This window comes from Schistocerca nitens, chromosome 7 (assembly GCF_023898315.1).
Source record: "Schistocerca nitens isolate TAMUIC-IGC-003100 chromosome 7, iqSchNite1.1, whole genome shotgun sequence".
In the NCBI taxonomy this organism is placed as follows: domain Eukaryota; kingdom Metazoa; phylum Arthropoda; class Insecta; order Orthoptera; family Acrididae; genus Schistocerca; species Schistocerca nitens.
In genome coordinates this window covers 229,869,236-229,890,189 of record NC_064620.1, presented here as the reverse complement: position 1 = coordinate 229,890,189, position 20,954 = coordinate 229,869,236, and the positions used below count along the sequence as shown (strand labels likewise).

Sequence of the window (20,954 nt, the reverse complement as noted above, 5' to 3'; positions counted from 1 at the left end):
CGGGATGCCACTCGCTTTTTTATTAACAGAATGCGAGAAACTGCACAATTGTATGCCACTTTATGTATCACAAACAATTTCCTTTCTTCACACTTTTATACAAAATAAACAAAACAATGAACTGCGTATTTGCGTAATTACTATCAGATTCATCCCATGTAGGCTTTCACGGCCGGCGTCTTCGTCAGTAAACACTTCCGGGATAAGTTGCCGTGGTCGATCTGTAGAACTTCTTCTCCCTGACGTTTCGTTCTCAACTACGGAGAACATCTTCGGAGGTGAGTCAACGACTGGCTGCTGGGAGCTGGGGCCGCCGCTTATATGGATATTGTAGAGGGCGCCACCGCACGTCACGTGGCGTCGATGTGCAGCTATCTCTGGCTATCGTCTGTTCTCTCGATTGCAGGCAATCGATTGTCACGTGATTGATGCAACGTCGACCGCCATATCTTATCCAATTTTAATCCTTCTTCTTTACAATTAAAATTGTAATGATGTTTGTGGATTTCAATTGCCTCTATATACATACGTGTATAATAATGCGACGTCCTCGCTAGCACGCTTGTTTCACCAAATTTTATTTCATGATCTCCATCCTTAAAAACATGTTCCGCTACTGCCGATTTGTCGATATGTCCCAAGCGACAGTTTCTTTTGTGCTCCGTCAACCGTGTATTGATGCTTCTTTTTGTAGTTCCTATTTAAACCCTGTCACAACTGCACGGAATTTTATATACCCATGGGGTGGCTAGGGGGTGACGAGCATCTTTTGTTGATCTTAGGCATTCACTAATTTTCTTAGTAGGTCTGAAAATTGTCTCTACGTGAAACTTGGCTAGTACTTTCCCAATGCGATCCGTGATATTATGGATGAACGGAAGAAATACTGCCGGCCGCGGTGGTCTTGCGGTTCTAGGCGCGCAGTCCGGAACCGCGCGACTGCTACGGGCGCAGGTTCGAATCCTGCCTCGGGCATGGATGTGTGTGATGTCCTTAGGTTAGTTAGGTTTAAGTAGTTCTAAGTTCTAGGGGACTGATGACCGCAGCTGTTAAGTCCCATAGTGCTTAGAGCCATTTGAATCATTTGAAGAAATACTTTTCCAGCTGATGGTTGTTGCTGTCTCCTATTTTTAGGCATTTTTCTATTTGGGTGAAGTGCTCGGTTAATCTCGTTTTTCGTATAACCATTTTTTGCAAAGGCCATTCGTAAATGATTTAGTTCTTCTTGTAAGTAGCCTGGTTCACAAATATTATTGGCCCTATCCACTAATGTTTTTATGACCCCCCTCTTTTGCCTAGGATGGTGGTTTGAGTTCTTATGGAGGTAGCGATCAGTATGTGTACCTTTCCTGTAGACCTTATGGCCTATGGGCCCATCAGCCCGTTTGATAACTGATACATCCAAGAAGTTAAGTTGTCCGTTCTTCTCCTTCTCCATAGTAAATTTAATCTTTGGGTTGATGCTATTTAAGTGTACCAGGAAATCATTCAAGTCTTCTTCCTCATGATTCCGTATTACAAAGGTATCATCCACATACCGATACCACTTCGAGGGGCTTTTTTTGGCCGACTGCAGTGCTTGATGTTCAAAATATTCCATGAATAAATTCGCAATTGCGCGACTTAGGGGGCTTCCCATGGCTACCCCATCGATCTGTTCATAAAATTCACCATTGTACTGAAAATAGGTCGAGGATAGACAGTGTTGGAACAAGGCTATTACATCAGTAGGGAACATATCGGCTATATGGGAGAGAGCTTCATCAACTGGAACCATCGTGAACAAAGACACTATATCAAAACTGACAAGGATGTCATTAGGACCGACAGTAATTTCCCTCAATTTCTCAATGAAGTGTAGAGAGTTTTTAATATGACTTTCAGTTTTGCCTATGTAAGGTTGTAACAAAGAGGCAAGGTGTCTGGCTAGTTCTTGGGTAGGAGCTCCAATTGCGCTGACTATTGGTCTCAAAGGAACATCAGGCTTATGTATCTTTGGTAATCCATATAATCTCGGAGGATAAGCCTCCGTTTTACAAAGATACTTTTTAACTTCTGTAGGAATGGAAGACTGTTTTATCAGACGATTCGTGGCATTCAGCACATTCGTTGTGGGATCCTTTTTCAACTTCTTGTATGTGCTGGGTTCCAGGAGATCACTGATCTTCTTGTGATAGTCCTCAGTATTCATTAAAACAGTAACATTTCCCTTGTCAGCGGCAACTATAATAACATTCTTGTCTGCATTGATCTCTCGCAATGCCTTCCTTTCGCCTTGAGACAGATTGCTGCTGGGTGGCTTAGCTTTGCGTAATATCCTGGAGGTTTCCATTCTAATTTCGTCAGCAGAATATGATGGTAACTGACGAATTCCTGCCTCTATATTAACAATAATGTCCTCCATAGCAATCTTGGATGGAGTTATTGCAAAATTTCCTCCTTTAGACAGAACAGAAAGTTCTTCCTTAGACAATTCTTTTTCTGATAAATTAATAACCGTTTGGGAATTGTTTGGAATCGGTGTTTCCTGTCGACCCTCTTGTAGACGATGAAACTTCTCCTTCTGCCTATTGGAAGACACTTCTGCACTAATCTCCATAGATCTAAATGTTAAACTGTCCACTTTGTTCCAATGACAAAACTGCATAGTGTTGCTAATAAGTAAATGAAGATTTAGCAGTTGACCATCACATACCGCCAGTCCTCGTCGTGTCTGATGTATCCGCTCACGTAGTAATGCCAGTTCAATACGAGAGTAAATACGGTTAGCTTGTGCCGAATGAAACATTCTTCTAACTTTTAAAAACTTGGGAACTATACCGGTATCACGACAGCGTAGCAGAAAAGTGAGTGAGCAAAGTTGTTGACCTTTCTTCTTGCGTAGGTTCTCCAGGGAGAAGAAGTTCTACAGATCGACCACGGCAACTTAGCCCGGAAGTGTTTACTGATGAAGACGCCGGCCGTGAAAGCCTACATGGGATGATTCGACGCCTCTACGGGGAGGAAATGTCAACTAGGGTACGACGACTGTCTTTGTTCACGATGGTTCCAGTTGATGAAGCTCTCTCCCATATAGCCGATATGTTCCCTACTGATGTAGTAGCCTTGTTCCAACACTGTCTATCCTCGACCTATTTTCAGTACAATGGTGAATTTTATGAACAGATCGATGGGGTAGCCATGGGAAGCCCCCTAAGTCCCGCAATTGCGAATTTATTCATGGAATATTTTGAACATCAAGCACTGCAGTCGGCCAAAAAAAGCCCCTCGAAGTGGTATCGGTATGTGGATGATACCTTTGTAATACGGAATCATGAGGAAGAAGACTTGAATGATTTCCTGGTACACTTAAATAGCATCAACCCAAAGATTAAATTTACTATGGAGAAGGAGAAGAACGGACAACTTAACTTCTTGGATGTATCAGTTATCAAACGGGCGGATGGGACCTTAGGCCATAAGGTCTACAGGAAAGGTACACATACTGATCGCTACCTCCATAAGAACTCAAACCACCATCCTAGGCAAAAGAGGGGGGTCATAAAAACATTAGTGGATAGGGCCAATAATATTTGTGAACCAGGCTACTTACAAGAAGAACTAAATCATTTACGAATGGCCTTTGCAAAAAATGGTTATACGAAAAACGAGATTAACCGAGCACTTCACCCAAATAGAAAAATGCCTAAAAATGGGAGACAGCAACAACCATCAGCTGGAAAAGTATTTCTTCAAATGATTCAAATGGCTCTAAGCACTATGGGACTTAACAGCTGCGGTCATCAGTCCCCTAGAACTTAGAACTACTTAAACCTAACTAACCTAAGGACATCACACACATCCATGCCCTAGGCAGGATTCGAACATGCGCCCGTAGCAGTCGCGCGGTTCCGGACTGCGCGCCTAGAACCGCAAGACCACCGCGGCCGGCAGTATTTCTTCCGTTCATCCATAATATCACGGATCGCATTGGGAAAGTACTAGCCAAGTTTCACGTAGAGACAATTTTCAGACCTACTAAGAAAATTAGTGAATGCCTAAGATCAACAAAAGATGCTCGTCACCCCCTAGCCACCCCATGGGTATATAAAATTCCGTGCAGTTGTGACAGGGTTTAAATAGGAACTACAAAAAGAAGCATCAATACACGGTTGACGGAGCACAAAAGAAACTGTCGCTTGGGACATATCGACAAATCGGCAGTAGCGGAACATGTTTTTAAGGATGGAGATCACGAAATAAAATTTGGTGAAACAAGCGTGCTAGCGAGGACGTCGTATTATTATACACGTATGTATATAGAGGCAATTGAAATCCACAAACATCAATACAATTTTAATCGTAAAGAAGAAGGATTAAAATTGGATAAGATATGGCGGTCGACGTTGCATCAATCACGTGACAATCGATTGCCTGCAATCGAGAGAACAGACGATAGCCAGAGATAGCTGCACATCGACGCCACGTGACGTGCGGTGGCGCCCTCTACAATATCCATATAAGCGGCGACCCCAGCTCCTAGCAGCCAGTCGTTGACTCACCTCCGAAGATGTTCTCCGTAGTTGAGAACGAAACGTCAGGGAGAAGAAGTTCTACAGATCGACCACGGCAACTTAGCCCGGAAGTGTTTACTGATGACACTATCAGATTGTTCTCAGTTATATATCCAAATAAATAGAGCTAGCTAATTAAGTCCTTAACCGATACCAACCAAGGCAGAACAAATGTCTGTCTTACGAGACGCCGGGATATCTCCGATCTGACAGCCGAACCACTTCGCCCGCCATCCAAGTTAGGCGCGATCCGATCTCCGAAATGCTTCGTTTGCCTATTCATTTATCAGCTGTTCACTGTTTTACTGGTAATTAACACTTGAAATAGTGGCATGGTAGCCTGCTATTGAGGGATGCTTTTACATGAAATGCAAGTAAATTGACTGTTTATTTTTTGTAATATTAATAAGAGAAGATTACTTTGGCGCGAAACTTCCTCATGCAGCAGGCAATCTCGGAGAAGGCTCACATTTTAGGCGGTATTTCTCACGATACCTGCACCGAACAAAGTATCTGTCATAGGCACCGCACACCACACAGCGTCGTCTTCGCACTGCTGCCTTCTCACCCGCTTTAAGAAGAGCTTCTTGTACCTGAATATGATGACTGGAAAGCCATAAATATTATAGGGTTCCGTCGCCAGAGTGCTAAACACCCTGCCAGTTTGCGTCTGCTACTTGTTCTCTGACCTCCTTTTCGACATTTCCACTGATGGACAATTCAATACGAAGGAATTTAAATGTTGAATAATTTTTCCATCTACTTCCAGTTTGTATCTTACTGGTACACTTATAAATGATCATATATTTCATTTATTTGAGTGAATATGATCATTTTTAGGTACTTGGATGCCACATTAAACACAGCATGTTCCCATATGAATATACGGGTTTCAACGCTTTGTAGCATTTATTACATTCAACTTACAATTATAAATAAAACGTCAGATTAATGAGAAACTCAAACACTTTTGTTTGTATATCTGTGCGCAAGCAGTAGACTATGGAACGACCAATAGTGAACGAAGAAAGTGTTGAACGAGAGAGAGTGTTTACGCATAGCCTCAAGAAGTCAGTTCGAAAGGGCAATCGTAAATTAGAACTTCCAGTGACTTCTGTGTGGAAACTTTAAAGAAGACACCTACAACTACGTGCCTTTAGGTTGTAGTTGTCACAAGTTCTAAAGTCTACAGACTACGCTTTACGTGCGAAATGCAGTGGGCAAAACCTTGTTCCACCTGTGTAAATGTTGGCAGACCAGACCACTGCTGCCTGTCACCCGACCTGTTGCCTAGGCACAGGTGACAGTCATTGTGGCAAAACTGTGTCACGTGACAGACCTTAAGCAACGAGAAGTTTAAGCAGAGTATACAAATAACAATGCCCGCATCTCGTGGTCGTGCGGTAGCGTTCTCGCTTCCCACGCCCGGGTTCCCGGGTTCGATTCCCGGCGGGGTCAGGGATTTTCTCTGCCTCGTGATGGCTGGGTGTTGTGTGCTGTCCTTAGGTTAGTTAGGTTTAAGTAGTTCTAAGTTCTAGGGGACTTATGACCACAGCAGTTGAGTCCCGTAGTGCTCAGAGCCAGAGCCACAAATAACAATAACAAATACAAAATCACCCGTAATAATAGTGATGATGGTGATAATAAAATGGAGTCAGTAGAAAAACAAATCTAATCAAGAGTAAGGGTCCCAAAGTGAAGTAATACTTAATGCGTACTAAACCAGGTAACTCATGCAGACTGCCCCAGCTTGGTGCACTGCTAAATAGTAATAACATGTTCGATTTTAGTTCCTTTCTTATTCTTCACACTACACGTTTCACAAGGTATCTTCCATGTCGAGGTGTATAGATAAAATCTGTAGATTATTTTCAAAATTCAGTAGTTAGAGATTTCATCTAAACACAATTAAAGACGCAGTGTAACTGCTGTAACATTTGGTGTCATAAATAAATCGACTCTGTAGAAAAAGTAGGACGTTTTATTACTGCTAATCCAGATTGTCACAGGCGCGACCATTTCATCTACATCTACATTTATACTCCGCAAGCCACCCAACGGTGTGTGGCGGAAGGCACTTAACGTGCCACTGTCATTACCTCCCATTCCTGTTCCAGTCGAGTATGGTTCGCGGGAAGAACGACTGCCGGAAAGCCTCCGTGCGCGCTCGAATCTCTCTAATTTTACATTCGTGATCTCCTCGGGAGGTATAAGTATGGGGAAGCAATATATTCGATCCCTCATCCAGAAACGCACCCTCTCAAAACCTGGACAGCAAGCTACACCGCGATGCAGAGCGCCTCACTTGTAGAGTCTGCCACTTGAGTTTGCTAAACATCTCCGTAACGCTATCACGGTTACCAAATAACCCTTTGACGAAACGCGCCGCTCTTCTTTGGATATTCTCTATCTCCTCTGTCAACCCGACCTGGTACGGATCCCACACTGATGAGCAATACTCAAGTATAGGTCGAATGAGTGGTTTGTAAGCAACCTCCTTTGTTGATGGACTACATTTTCTAAGGACTCTCCCAATGAATCTCAACCTGGCACCCGCCTTACCAACAATTAATTTTATATGATCATTCCACTTCAAATCGTTCCGTTCGCATACTCCCAGATATTTTACAGAAGTAACTGCTACCAGTGTTTTTCCGCTATCATATAATCATACAATAAAGGATCCTTGTTTCTATGTATCCGCAATATATTTCATTTGTCTATGTTAAGGGCCAGTTGCCAAAATAACCCTTTGACAAAACGCGCCGCTCTTCTTTGGATATTCTCTATCTCCTCTGTCAACCCGACCTGGTACGGATCCCACACTGATGAGCAATACTCAAGTATAGGTCGAACGAGTGTTTTGTAAGCAACCTCCTTTGTTGATGGACTACATTTTCTAAGGATTCTCCCAATGAATCTCAACCTGGCACCCGCCTTACCAACAATTAATTTTATATGATCATTCCACTTCAAATCGTTCCGTTCGCATACTCCCAGATATTTTACAGAAGTAATTGCTACCAGTGTTTGTTCCGCTATCATATAATCATACAATAAAGGATCCTTGTTTCTATGTATTCGCAATATATTTCATTTGTCTATGTTAAGGGCCAGTTGCCACTCCCTGCACCAAGTGCCTATCCGCTGCAGATCTTCCTGCATTTCGCTGCAATTTTCTACTGCTGCAACTTCTCTGTATACGACAGCATCATCCGCGAAAAGCCGCATAGAACTTCCGACACTATCTACTAGGTCATTTATATACATATTGTGAAAAGCAATGGTCCCATAACACTCCCCTGTGGCACGCCAGAAGTTACTTTAACGTCTGTAGACGTCTCTCCATTGAGACCAACATGCTGTGTTCTGTTTGCTAAAAACCCTTCAATCCAGCCACACAGCTGGTGTGATATTTCGTAGGCTCTTACTTTATCAGGCGACAGTGCGGAACTGTATCGAACGCCTTCCGGAAGTCAAGGAAAATGGCACCTACCTGGGAGCCTGTATGTAATATTTTCTGGGTCTCATGAACAAATAAAGCGAGTTGGATCTCACACGATCGCTGTTTCCGGAATCCATGTTGATTCCTACTGAGTAGATTCTGGGTTTCCAGAAATGACATGATACGCGATCAAAAAACATGTTCTAAAATTCTACAACAGATCGATGTCAGAGATATAGGCTTATAGTTTCTTGAAAACTGGAACTACCTTCCGTTCCTCTAGAGACTTGCGGTACACGGCTGTTAGAAGGGGGACAAGTTCTTTCGCGTACTCTGTGTAGAATCGAATTGGTATCCCGTCAGGTCCAGTGGACTTTCCTCTGTTGAGTGATTTTATGTGGGTTTCCTATTCCTTGGACACTTATTTCGATGTCAGCCACTTTTTCGTTCGTGCGAGGATTTAAGAAGGAACTGCAGTGCAGCTTTGAAAAAAGGTGTTTAATATTTCAACTTTACACCTGTCACCCTCTGTTTCAATGTCATTATCATCCCAGAGTGTCTGATATGCTGTTTCGATCCACTTACTGATTTAACGTAAGACCAGAACTTCCTAGGATTTTCTGTCAAGTCAGTATACAGAGAGGGACATAAGATTTAGGAAATGGTAAAACTCTAGCGCATTAATCGACTTGCTAATTTGCACATGGCTTCTGGTAGCACTGCTTGCTTTCCTTTTCGTCCCGTTTGAGTAGCCCTGGTCGTGTGTTGTGTTGGCAGGCGTGACGGTGGTTCCCCCCGAGAAGTGCTCTCGGGCAGAGGGCGCCAGCTGCAGCCACCGCTGCGGTCGTGAGAACGAGCCCGTCTGTGGCACCGATGGCCGCACATACCTCAACAGGTGCATGCTCCAGGTCGAGGTCTGCAGGTGAGGCACAGCGCAGCACGCATGTATACAGTATACAGGATGTCCACATTGAAGTTCCAGTTTCAAAACGCATCAATCCTATACGTTAATTACGTCCAAGTCGTTCCGGAGTTACCTATGCACCTGCAACAATAGTGCTGTTGTGTAAACAACAGCGTCATCAGCCAGCCGTCTGATAGAGCTGGGGGTCCTATCCGGGAAACTGTTTCCTGTACTGAGAACATTAGTCACTCGCAAATTATATTTTCTGCGGGTTCATAGTCCTGTAAAATTCTTTGAAAGACTGTAAGGTTATTAAAAACCCACTCTTACAATTTCAACCTTTTGCTCTTTTGCAAGTGGGCATTTATTATATTAGTGGTAAGTAAAATGTCGTGTGACTAGGGCCTCCCGTCGGGTAGACCAATCGCTGGGTGCAAGTCTTTCGAGTTGACGCCACTTCTGCGACTTGCGCATCGATGGGGATGAAATGATGATGATTAGGACAACACAACACCCAGTCCCTGAGCGAAGAAAATCTCCTACCTAGCCAGGAATCGAACCCGGGCCCTTAGGATTGACATTATGTCGCGCTGGCCAGTCGGCTACCGGGGTCTGACCTGTTAGTGCTATATTTAGCCCTGTATATATTGTTTGTAGCTGTTATCTACTTTAAAATGACCAAAAGGCTGAAATTTCAATAGTAGAATTTAATAAACATACTCAGTGTCGAAAATGAGGTTTTTAAAAAATTGGTGGTTGTATTGTACTTCCTTTGGAGCACATCCGCTCTTAGACGCTACTTTTTTTCTGTGGAGCAGTTACTATCCAGTAGAAGATACTGTCCTCTGTTATTAAAACGTGCATAAAGCCACCTGCATATCTATGGGATACTCCAAAGAGACTGAACTGCTAAGTTGCATGCATTTTACATCACTATCTAACTTTTCGATGGAGTCGATTATGGTGTTACACTCTGGATGATAAAGTCCACATCGTGTTCACTAATCGTAGTAGCCTTGTGATCCGTATGTTCTTCCCAGTTAGGCATCCTGTACCCCTCACATCACCATCTGTCTGATGGTCCCCAACTGTCCTGTTAAATATAATTTTCTTTGAGACTAAATCCAGTTACACTTGAGATTCGTTTTGTCAAAAGTGTTGTGTCTGCATCTGGTACATGGTTTGTGTTAGCAGAACACTTTCAGAGGTCTATTATCGTATCTAAAGTTAATTAGTTTAGTGTTCCATGGAACATTTCTGTGATTATTCTTAATTGTGTGAATAAGTCATTTCATATTGATATACGAATATGACTACATGCTGATTATTTGCAAGATAATTTTTCCCTAATACATATGTAAATCAGTTATTCCTCTCCACTACTTTTTACTTGTGTTATATATATTCATATAAAGCAGAGTGTATGTGTGTGTGTGTGTCTGTGATCTCCTCCCAAACCCCTGGATCGATTTCAACCAAATTTCACACAGAAACAGCACGCCTCACAAGTATCAGTACTGTGGGGTTTATAACCGCCTGGCTCCAATAGGAGCGGAAATATGGGCAAAAACTTTTTTTTGTCCCTGGCATACAGGATGCCCATCACAATATGCATGCTGTGTGAGAACATTATTGGCATGCCAAATAAATGTCCTTTGCAGGACAGCCTATATTTTAGGGGCAAGAATGGTTTTCCAGGCCCAAACATGCAGGCTGCCCTACATGACAGGTCTGTTGTGTTCAAATTGTGTTGGGCTGCTTTATCAAACTGCTTTGCATTGTGACCTCTGTGTCAGACGCAAATAAATGGTTTTCAAGCCCTTGATGTGTAGCCTGCCCTGCGTGGCAGACATGCTGCGGGAGTAGTATCAGTCTGGTTTATCGAACCGTATAACAGAGGCTGCATGTGCATGGCAAGGGACAGGTTGAAATGGATAGTAGAGGGAATGGACAGACCAAGAGGGAGGAAGAAATGGACAGAGGGAAGGAGGGAGAGATGCATGAGGCAGGTGGAAGGTGTAAAGTGGCAGTGGGTTGGGTGAAAAAGGAAGAGGAGAGGCCGAAATGGAAAGAGAGAGGAAGAAAAGGATATGGTCAGAAGGCGAGGGAGGATGATATGGTCAGAGAGAGGGAATAGAGGAAATGGACAAAGGAGAGGGAGGAGGAGATGAATAGACAGAGGGAGTGAGGACAAGGAGGAGGAGACAGGTAGAGATGGGAGGATGAAGTGGACAGACGGAGGAACGAACGGGTGGATGCAGAGAGGGGAAGGATGAGGTTTGTCCAATATATGTGCTGAGCCGTGGGGGAAAGGCTGGTATTACATAAATAGAATTCTTTTTTACTTCTCATGGGCCTGCAGCGTTTATATGTCTTGTAAGGACATTATATAATGAAAAACAAATCACGTGGCTAAAATGTTATTATTGCTATGAGTTAATTTCGAACCCCATGGCCGTTTTCAAGCTATATGCGAAAAACGCAATATTGAAAAAAACGTTTTTGTACATTTTCGTTATTTACAAATTACGTTACAATTATTAATTACTGAAGGGTTAATACATCTCCTCCAATATTAACATTTCGACAGCACAGAAACAACGACGCTCTGCTGTAAGTAATTCAAAACTGTAAAGTAATAATAAAATAACGAAAAACAAAAACGTTTGTTTTAAGACTGATTTTTTTTCAGATACCTTGAAAATGACTATGGTGTTCGAAATGAGCTCGTAGCAATCAGAACAGCTCAGTAAAAATATTATCTACGTAATTGGTTTTGCAATATATAATAAATATAATTCTTCTAGAGAACAGAAGGAGTTGTCAACGAGAAACTATTTCAAATTTTGCTGTCCGTCAGACATTTTATATGAGTATAATTCAATTTGCCAAATAACTGCTCCACAGAAATTTTTTAGTAACTTCAAAGACAAAGGACACGTCGCAAAGACTTTGAAATGTCCCTTCTGGTCCGTTCCTCGGAGTTTCCGTGTCGTGGCGCGAAGTCGCACTCGTGGTCACGTTACAGCTATGAGCGGCGCGCAACATCAATAACCCTACCTATTGCTCCGTAGCTTTAACTACAAAAGGTTTTTGGTGGTCCCAGATTACTTATATGCACTGCTACACATATACTACCACTCTAGAAAAGGATCGCCAACCTCGCCTTGAATCTGGCTAAAATCGTCACTAATAAACCACTAAAAATGGTTCAAATGGCTCTGAGCACTATGGGACTTAACATCTATGATCATCAGTCCCCTAGAACTTAGAACTACTTAAACCTAACTAACCTAAGGACATCACGCAACATCCAGTCATCACGAGGCAGAGAAAATCCCTGACCCCGCCGGGAATCGAACACGGGAACCCGGGCGTGGGAAGCGAGAACGCTACCGCACGACCACGAGCTGCGGACATAAACCACTAACCATTGTCTTGTAGAAGTCCCGCTACTTCTAAGAATCACAGATCGGACAACTGGATTGCAAAACGAGCACTGCAAACAGCGTCTCAAATTTTGTTTTCCAATCTCTCCCGCCGACAATCTCCTCTGTAAACAAAATAGAATAACTATCTGAAGTCAAAAATGAGGAGTATAGAATCAAGAACTATTTTCGTTGGAACAAAATTGAATTTACTGCCTTCTGACACATCTCGACTAGTCGTTCGTTAAATAGCAGCCCCAGCTACTGAACGGCTTCGCGCTCTGGTACTTGACCTCTTTCTAGTTATTCCCACGGAACAGCAACTTCCGCCTTGACAGCAGCCAAATGACTGAGCCGACTCCGATATCAGCCTCGGATACGCACATCTAGCTCTTTCGAAACTTGCCTCACGAGGAGCCTCACTTTATTTATCACCGATACCGATACTCCGCAATGCCTCCTCCGTCCCCGGGGGCACTAAACTGGCATCTTCCATCCTACAAGGACTGCCGGCCGTCCCCTGATTTCGCGAGCTCCGAAACGGTTTTCCTCAATTATTCCAACACTCAGGCCTCTCGGATAATTAGCCTCGAAGACGGAATTCAAACACTGCCACTGGCCATTTCCACTTCTCACTAAGAGCTGCTTCCTGCCAAGGCCTTTGAAGTTGATTTCCCACGGCTGCTGCCAGTCCATCGGCTATCCTGCGGAAATCCCTCGACCTCGCAAACGGAGCGGTCGGTCCAGTCCGCTTCACGTTTAGCTGACAGGACGAAAGATTCCTACCCCGGATACCGGGAATCGACTCGAAGTCTAGCTTACACAGTAGCTACTGGGCGAGCGCGCGTGCGCAACCAGGAAGTACCATTCTTCCTTTGTGTCACTGTAACTTTACTGACCTGAATCGTGTTCCTCGGTAGCCTTTTTCTTTATAAAGTTCGTTCGTCGATTGAGAAATACACTCTAAAACAATTTCAAAAAAGGCACCACGGAGGAATTATCCGAATGGGAAGAAAATCGGTAGATGTGGTGTACATGTACAGACAAACAAATTATTTCAATTTCATAAAATTTGGATGATTTATTCAAGAGAAAGAGCTTCACAATGAAACGTCCCCTTAGAAAAATTAGTGAATTACTGTGCTGGTAAATCCCTTACGTTATTTGATTTTCAAACAGCTGAGCAAAACTGAACTTCAGACATTTCGCTCTTTACCTATTATGATCAACACTAAACTGACACACAATATTTTTTTAGCGCAACGCAATCTGACTTTCAGTAATCCCTACAAAAGAATGGCCCTGACTAACATTAACCTATACCTTTCACAAATCACTTACCTCACAAAAATCTTCGTTACTCCAACTACTGCAATACAGCGAGCGCCACTACTGCCAGTTAAATAAAAGATTCAAACTACGGAAGGCACAAACTACTGATAGGCATAGTTAGCAAATGAAAGATTTTGATAGAGAACAAACAATGTATTTACCTTAATAGTGTTCAAAAGTCATAATATATATAGCAGTTCATGACATCCATTCTTACAAATTTCAAAACTGCGCCATTTCTCTCCCCACATCCACCACTGCTGGCGGCTCACCTCCAACTGTGCAACGCTACGCGCTGTTAACATCCAGCTGCCCAACACTACAATAGGAAACAACAATGCAAACCAGCCACAGACTGCACACAGCACAGCCAGTGATTTTCAACAAATTGAGCAAGTTAATAACGCGTTGGTCCACCTATGGCTTCTATCGGAAGCATGGCATCGATTGAGAGTTGTTCGACATCCACCTGAGGAATATCGTGCCAAGTTCTCTCCAATTGGCGCATTAGATTGTCAAAATCCCGAGCTGCTTGGAGAGTCCTGCCCGTAATGCTCCAAAAGTTCTCAGTAGGGGAGAGTTCTGGCGACCTAGCTGGCCAGGGTAGGATTTGGCAAGCACAGTAGAAACTATCGACGTGTGCGGGCGGCTATTATTTTGTTGAAATTTAAGCTCAGGATGGCTTGCCGTGAAGGGTAATAAACCGGGGCGTCGAATGTCCTCGATGTACAGCTGTGCAGCAAGGGTACCGGAAATGACAACCAGAGAGACCCCGCTATGAAAAGAAATGGCACCCCGGACCATCACTCATGATTGTCCGTCCATATGGCGGAGGACAGTAAGGTTGGTATACCACCGTTGTCAGACGCGTCCGCAGCTCGTGGTCCAGCGGTCGCGATCTCGCTTCCCGAGCCCGGGGTGCTGGTTCGATTCCCGGCGGGGTCAGGGATTTTCACCTGCCTCGAGATGACTGGATGTTTGTGTTGTCCTCATCATCATTCCTGAGAGTGGCGAGATCGGACGGAGCAAAGGTTGGGAATTTGTACGGGTGCTGATAACTGCGGAGTTGAACGCCCCACAAACCAAACATCATCGTTGTCAGAGGCGTCTCCAGACTCGTCTTCGCTGGACACTGAATCACAGTTCAAGCGGGACGCATCACTGAGAACTATTCTACTCCAGTCAATGAGATTCCCGGCCGAAGACGCGTCTAGAGTCGCTCCAGACTGCGGTGCAATAACAACTTCAGTATTTCGTGAAAAGATCTCTTTGCAACTGCCGCCCCACTACTCTTTCATATCCGTGACACTTTCTCCCCATTCCGCGATAATATAAAACGAGCTGGCCTTCTTTGAAGTTTCTCGGCGTCCTGTGTCAGTTCTGTCTGGTAAGAATCCCATACCACACAGCAATACTGACTAATTATAAACTCCATGTTCTTCAGCAGTACATACGATGGTTTTACGGTATGGGTCGAAGTTTTAGCGTGGACTAAGATTTACAAAAGCCGTCAATATTTCCCCACAACTCAAATTTTGTAACTGAAATATTTCGTTAACTATTTTAAGAGGATTGTACATTTTTGTAACCAAAAAAATTAGGGCTACAAGACTGCGACACTGGATACTTCAAAGGATTACATTTAAAGATTCGAAAATTCTGGAATACTTACAACGACAACAATTTGAATTAAACAGGTAAGGTATGTTAATCCTAAAGTAAACAGTCGTTAGTGGGATTGGAAGCACACATGGTTTTTATAAATCGTATATTTCGAATAAATAATATATTCCTCAATAAAATATTTATACTGTTATTGCCAGCAGTCTGTAAATTATACTCTGAATAATAAAGATTTTAAAAATACAGCTTGCATGATGATTGGGAGAGTTCATATATTCACATTACATGTATTTCATATGGAACAGAAAGCACAAAAGAAAGAGCAAAATGATATTCACGTTAGGAATGGTACTACTGGAACTGAACCTACTCTCCACCCAGCTAGTTCCAACATTTCTACACTGTGCTACAGGATTAAATGATCACTTTTTCGAAACCTCATAACAGCATTCCATTGCAATACAGAAATTTGAAATTTGATTCATAGGTGCTTACAACTGTGCTATGTAATGGTGCAAAAGCATGGGACCCTGTGCCATCATCCGCAAGATGGACGACGCTTCAGACACAAGTGAAAAGAAGGCCAGAGTGAGAAGTTCATTGCATCAGAGGAGCGCGAAGTGGTTGCCCATCTACAGGCACCTGGGGCTACTTTGCAGGTCTTCACTGTAAAGGCACATTTTAAAAATTGTCAATAAATGTGCGCAGGTGCCACTGAGGGTATTGCTGAACTATGGGGTCTTAGAGGGACTCTTCACCGTTGTATTCGTGCACGTGTCAGTGCCGCATCCCTCTGTGATCATGCCACAGGAGGGCGTGAAACGGGAGAGCTAAAAAACCACAAGCACAGTTTTCTGCTTCAGATCACGCTCAAATTTCATCGAATGATTTTGAATGGTCCCTTGTGGTTGCAACCCTTACATGAGAGCAAAAATTGGGGTAGCGCTGCACACCAATGGGGTGCGATCACGTTCAATGCCGATGCAGCCTCGCAATATCCTTAGAGAGGGGCTGAAACATCAGGGCACGTCAGCAGGGTCAAAGACTGTCAAGAACGCCATCCTGTTGCGCATCGCACTGAGAACTGTCGTTCGGACCGCGAAATATACGGGAATCGACGCCCCACGGAAAGGGGTGGTTTCATTGACGTCCCTTATGCCGCCCTCTGAGGCCTTGTCGTGTCGATTGTGAGCGGCGATCTGTTTGAAATGTTTCCCTCTGTCACTTATAAGAAACCCGCGTGGTTTCGACTCTGGCCGTCGCGGTTCTGGCCTCCTTCGCAGAGGCGTCAAAAGAAGGGGTGAAATGCGGGTAAGAGGGGATGTGATGATCATGGTGTGACACGTCGACCTTGGCGTTCTCAGCAGAACTATGGCGAAATCTGGTGCCAATGTGACATCATTAACTCATCTTACACGTCACGTGAACTTCTGAGCTCTGGCCGTTGTTTTTCGCACGTATCGACACCTTGCTGCTTGAGCGCCGCCTAGTAGCCCGAGGGTGACAGTGCAGGGCGTCATGCTTTTGCATCATTGCAGAGGAAGGTTGTAGGCTCGTAATTACAACCATCGTGATGTGTCATACCACTAACTCCTCTTTTCAAGGACTCTCAAAATAATTTAAATAACCTGTCCAGAGCAATTCAACATGTAACACTTAATCAAAGTGATTTTTATGCCAGAAAAATTAGCTACTCATCTCAGTAACGGGCATTAAGAAAACAGATTTAACACACAGTTTTAACTGAACTTCAGCTATGATAAACATTGATTCCACTCGTGTAGTCAAAGATCACAGACGAGCTAGGTCTCACCACCCGAAGTCGCAGAAACAGTGCCGACCTGTTACAGGAGAACAGACCTGTCGGAGTAGGAGAAGACACCTCCCCTCTCGTGACTGTGGGCAGGCTCTCGTTCGTCTAAACATCTCCGACGCTCTCCTCTATCGGCACGGAGACGGTCGTCAGGCCGAGTCAGGATTTCTGGTGCACCCATCGCAGCATTCTGCCCAGGGAGACTGGCGCCCACAAGTCCACGTCGGCTAGTTCAAAATGGTTCAAATGGCTCTGAGCACTATCGGACTTAACATCTATGGTCATCAGTCCCCTAGAACTTAGAACTACTTAAACCTAACTAACCTAAGGACATCACACAACACCCAGCCATCACGAGGCAGAGAAAATCCCTGACCCCGCCGGGAATCGAACCCGGGCGTGGGAAGCGAGAACGCTACCGCACGACCACGAGATGCGGGCCACGCGTCGGTTAGTGGTGCAGGTCTCTGCCGCTGTCTGTCTCGCGTCACACTTAGGAATGAATAATTAACTGCAATTAACCGATTTATATCTACACTGAAGCGCCATAGAAACTGGTACAGGCATACGTATTCAAATACAGAGATACGTAAGCAGGCAGAATACAGCGCTGCGGTCGGCAACGCCTATATGAGACAACAAGTGTCTGGCGCAGTTGTTAAATCGGTTACTGCTGCTACAATGGCAGGTTATTAACATTTAAGTGAATTTGAATGGGTTGTTGTAGTCGTCGTACGAGCGATGGGACACGGCATCTCCGAGGTAGCGATGAAGTGGCGATTTTCCCGCTCGACCATTTTACGAGTGTACCGTGAATATTAGGAATCAGGTAAAACATCAAATCTCCGACCTTACTGCGGCCAGGAAAAAATCCTGCAAGAACGGGAACAACGACGACTGAAGAGAATCGTTCAACGTGACAGAAGAGCAACACTTCCGCAATTTGCTGCATATTTCAACACTGCGCCATCAACAAGTGTCAGCGTGTGAACCTTTCAACGGAACGTCGCCGATATGGGCTTTCGGAGCCGTAGGCCCACTCGTGTACCCTTGATGACTGCATGACACAAAGCTTTACGCCTCACTTGGGCCCGTCAACACCGACATTGAACTGTTGATGACTGAAAACATGTTGCCTGACCGGACGAGTCTTGTTTCAAATTTTATCGAGCGGATGGACGTGTACGGGTATGGAGACAACCTTATCAATCCATGGACCCTGCATGTCAGCAGGAGACTGTTCAAGCTGGCGGAGTCTCTTTAATGGTGTGGGGCGTGTACAGGGGAGTGATATGGGACCCCTGATAGGTCTAGATACCACTGTGACAAGTGACACGTACGTAAGCATCCTGTCCGGTCACCTGCATCCATTCGTGTTCATTGTGCATTCCGACGTACTTGGGCAATTCCAGCAGGACAATACGACACCCCACGCGTTCAGAATTGCTACAGAGTAGCTCCAGGAACACCCTACTGAGTTTAAACACTTCCGCTGACCACCAAATTCCCCAGAGATGAATATTACTGACCATATCTGGGATGTCTTGCAACGTGCTGTTCAAAAGAGATCTCCACCCTCTTGTACTCTTATGGATGTATGGACAACCCTGCAGGATTCATGCTATCATTTCCCTCCAGCACTGCTTCACACATGAGTCCATGCCACGTATGGATAACCCTGCAGGATTCATGCTATAATTTCCCTCCAGCACTGCTTCACACATGAGTCCATGCCACGTATGGACAACCCTGCAGGATTCATGCTATCATTTCCCTCCAGCACTGCTTCACACATGAGTCCATGCCACGTATGGACAACCCTGCAGGATTCATGCTATCATTTCCCTCCAGCACTGCTTCACACATGAGTCCATGCCACGTATGGACAACCCTGCAGGATTCATGCTATCATTTCCCTCCAGCACTGCTTCACACATGAGTCCATGCCACGTCGTGCTGCGGCACTTGTGCGTGCTCGCGGGGGCCTACTCGTTATTAGGCAGGTGTACCAGTTTGTTTGGTTCCTCGGTGTATTTCACGTCAGTTAACTTTACATACTCGATTATCCTTACGATCAATTATTTCAACTTTTCCTTTTTTTAAAAAAAGCCATGTTGAGTGTTGTTCCATTATCTATATCTACATTTACGTATATATTCCACAAGCCACCGTAAGCTGCATGGTGGACTGTACCTTACACCGCTACTCGTCATTTCCTTTCCTGTCCCACTCGCAAACAGAGCGACGGGAAAACGACTGTCTATAATCGTCCGCAGGAGCCCCAGTTTCTCCCATCTTCGTGGTCCTTAACGCGGAATGTCCATTGGAGGTAGCATAATCGTTCTGCGCACGGTCTCAAATGCTGGTTCTCTACATTTCTTTAGTAGTGCCTCGCGAAAAGAACGTCGTCGTCCCTACAGCGATTCCCATTTGCACTCATGAAGCATTTCCACAATACTTGCATGCTGATCGAACCCACCAGTAAAAAGTCTAGCAGCACGCGTCCGAACAGGTCTGATGTCTTCCTTTAATCCGGCCTAGTGTGGGTTAATTGATAGAATACCGTGGAAATGCAATCAGGACATTGGTTAAAAACACTCCCACGACCCATCCTAGAATATTGCTCAAGTGTGTGCGGCCCGTACCAGATACGATTATCAGGAGATATTGAACGTATACAGAGAAGGGCAGCACGAATGGTAACAGGTTCGTCAGATCCACGGGAGAGTGGCTCTGAGATGGTGAAAGAACTGATCAGGCAGACTCTTGAACATAAACGGAAGCTATCCCTAGAAAGTCTACTTAAAAAGTGTCAATAACCGGCTTTAAATGATGACTCCAGAAATACACTACAATCCCCTATACATCGCTCCCATAGGGATCGTAAGGATAAGATTAGATTACTTACAGCACGCACCGAGGCATTTGAACACTCATTTTCCCTTCCGCCATGCATGAATGAAACGGGGAAAACCCCTTATCTTTGGTATAGTGGGACGTACCCTCTTCCATGCACGTCCCAGTGGTTCGCAGAGTATACTGGCTGATCAAAAAGTCAGTATAAATTTGAACACTGAATAAATCACGGAATAATGTAGATAGAGAGGTACAAATTGACACACTTGTTTGGAATGACATGGGGTTTTATTTGAACCGAAAAAATGCAAAAGTTAAAAAGTGTCCGAAAGATAGAGCTTCATCTGATCAGAATAGCAATAATTAGCATAACAAAGTAAGCCAAAGCAAAGATGATGTTCTTTACAGGAAATGCTCAATATGCCCACCATCATTCCTCAACAATAGCTGTAGTCGAGTAATAATGTGAACAGCACTGTAAAGCATGTCCGGAGTTATGGTGAGGCATTGGCGTCGGATGTTGTCTTTAAGCATCCCTAGAGATGTCGGTCGATCACGATACACTTGCGACTTCAGGTAACCCCAAAGCCAATAATCGCACGGACTGAGGTCTGGGGACCTGGGAGGCCAAGCATGACGAAAGTGGCGGCTGAGCACACGGTCATCACCAAACGACGCGCGCAAGAGATCTTTCACGCGTCTAGCAATATGGGGTGGTTCTAATAAAACCCCATGTCATTCTAAGCATGTGTGTCAATTTTTACCTCTCTATCTACATTATTCCGTGGTTTATTAAGTTTTCAAATTTATACTGACTTTTTGATCACCTGGTAGATGTAGAACCTCCTGACACAATGCCTACCTTAGCAGTTACAGTATCGCTATTCAGACAAGTGTGGCGTGGGTGATCCTGTACAGGGACAGAGCGTGTGAGCCATCATCGTGACTGGACTGAAAATGATGGGGCGTGACAGTGGTCACAGTGCATGCGGAAATCGAG

The 20,954-nt window shown here is 44.3% G+C and overlaps 1 protein-coding gene across 2 annotated transcripts in view; it reads left to right on the top strand.

Annotated features, from left to right (window-relative positions):
* LOC126195291 (agrin) overlaps positions 1 to 20,954 on the top strand; it is a 296,118-nt gene that overhangs the window by 217,057 nt on the left and 58,107 nt on the right. For both annotated transcript variants that reach the window (XM_049933840.1, XM_049933839.1), the window contains exon 3: positions 8,776 to 8,920. In XM_049933840.1, the coding sequence (XP_049789797.1) occupies positions 8,776 to 8,920 (145 nt within the window). The remainder of the gene's footprint in view (positions 1 to 8,775; positions 8,921 to 20,954) is intronic.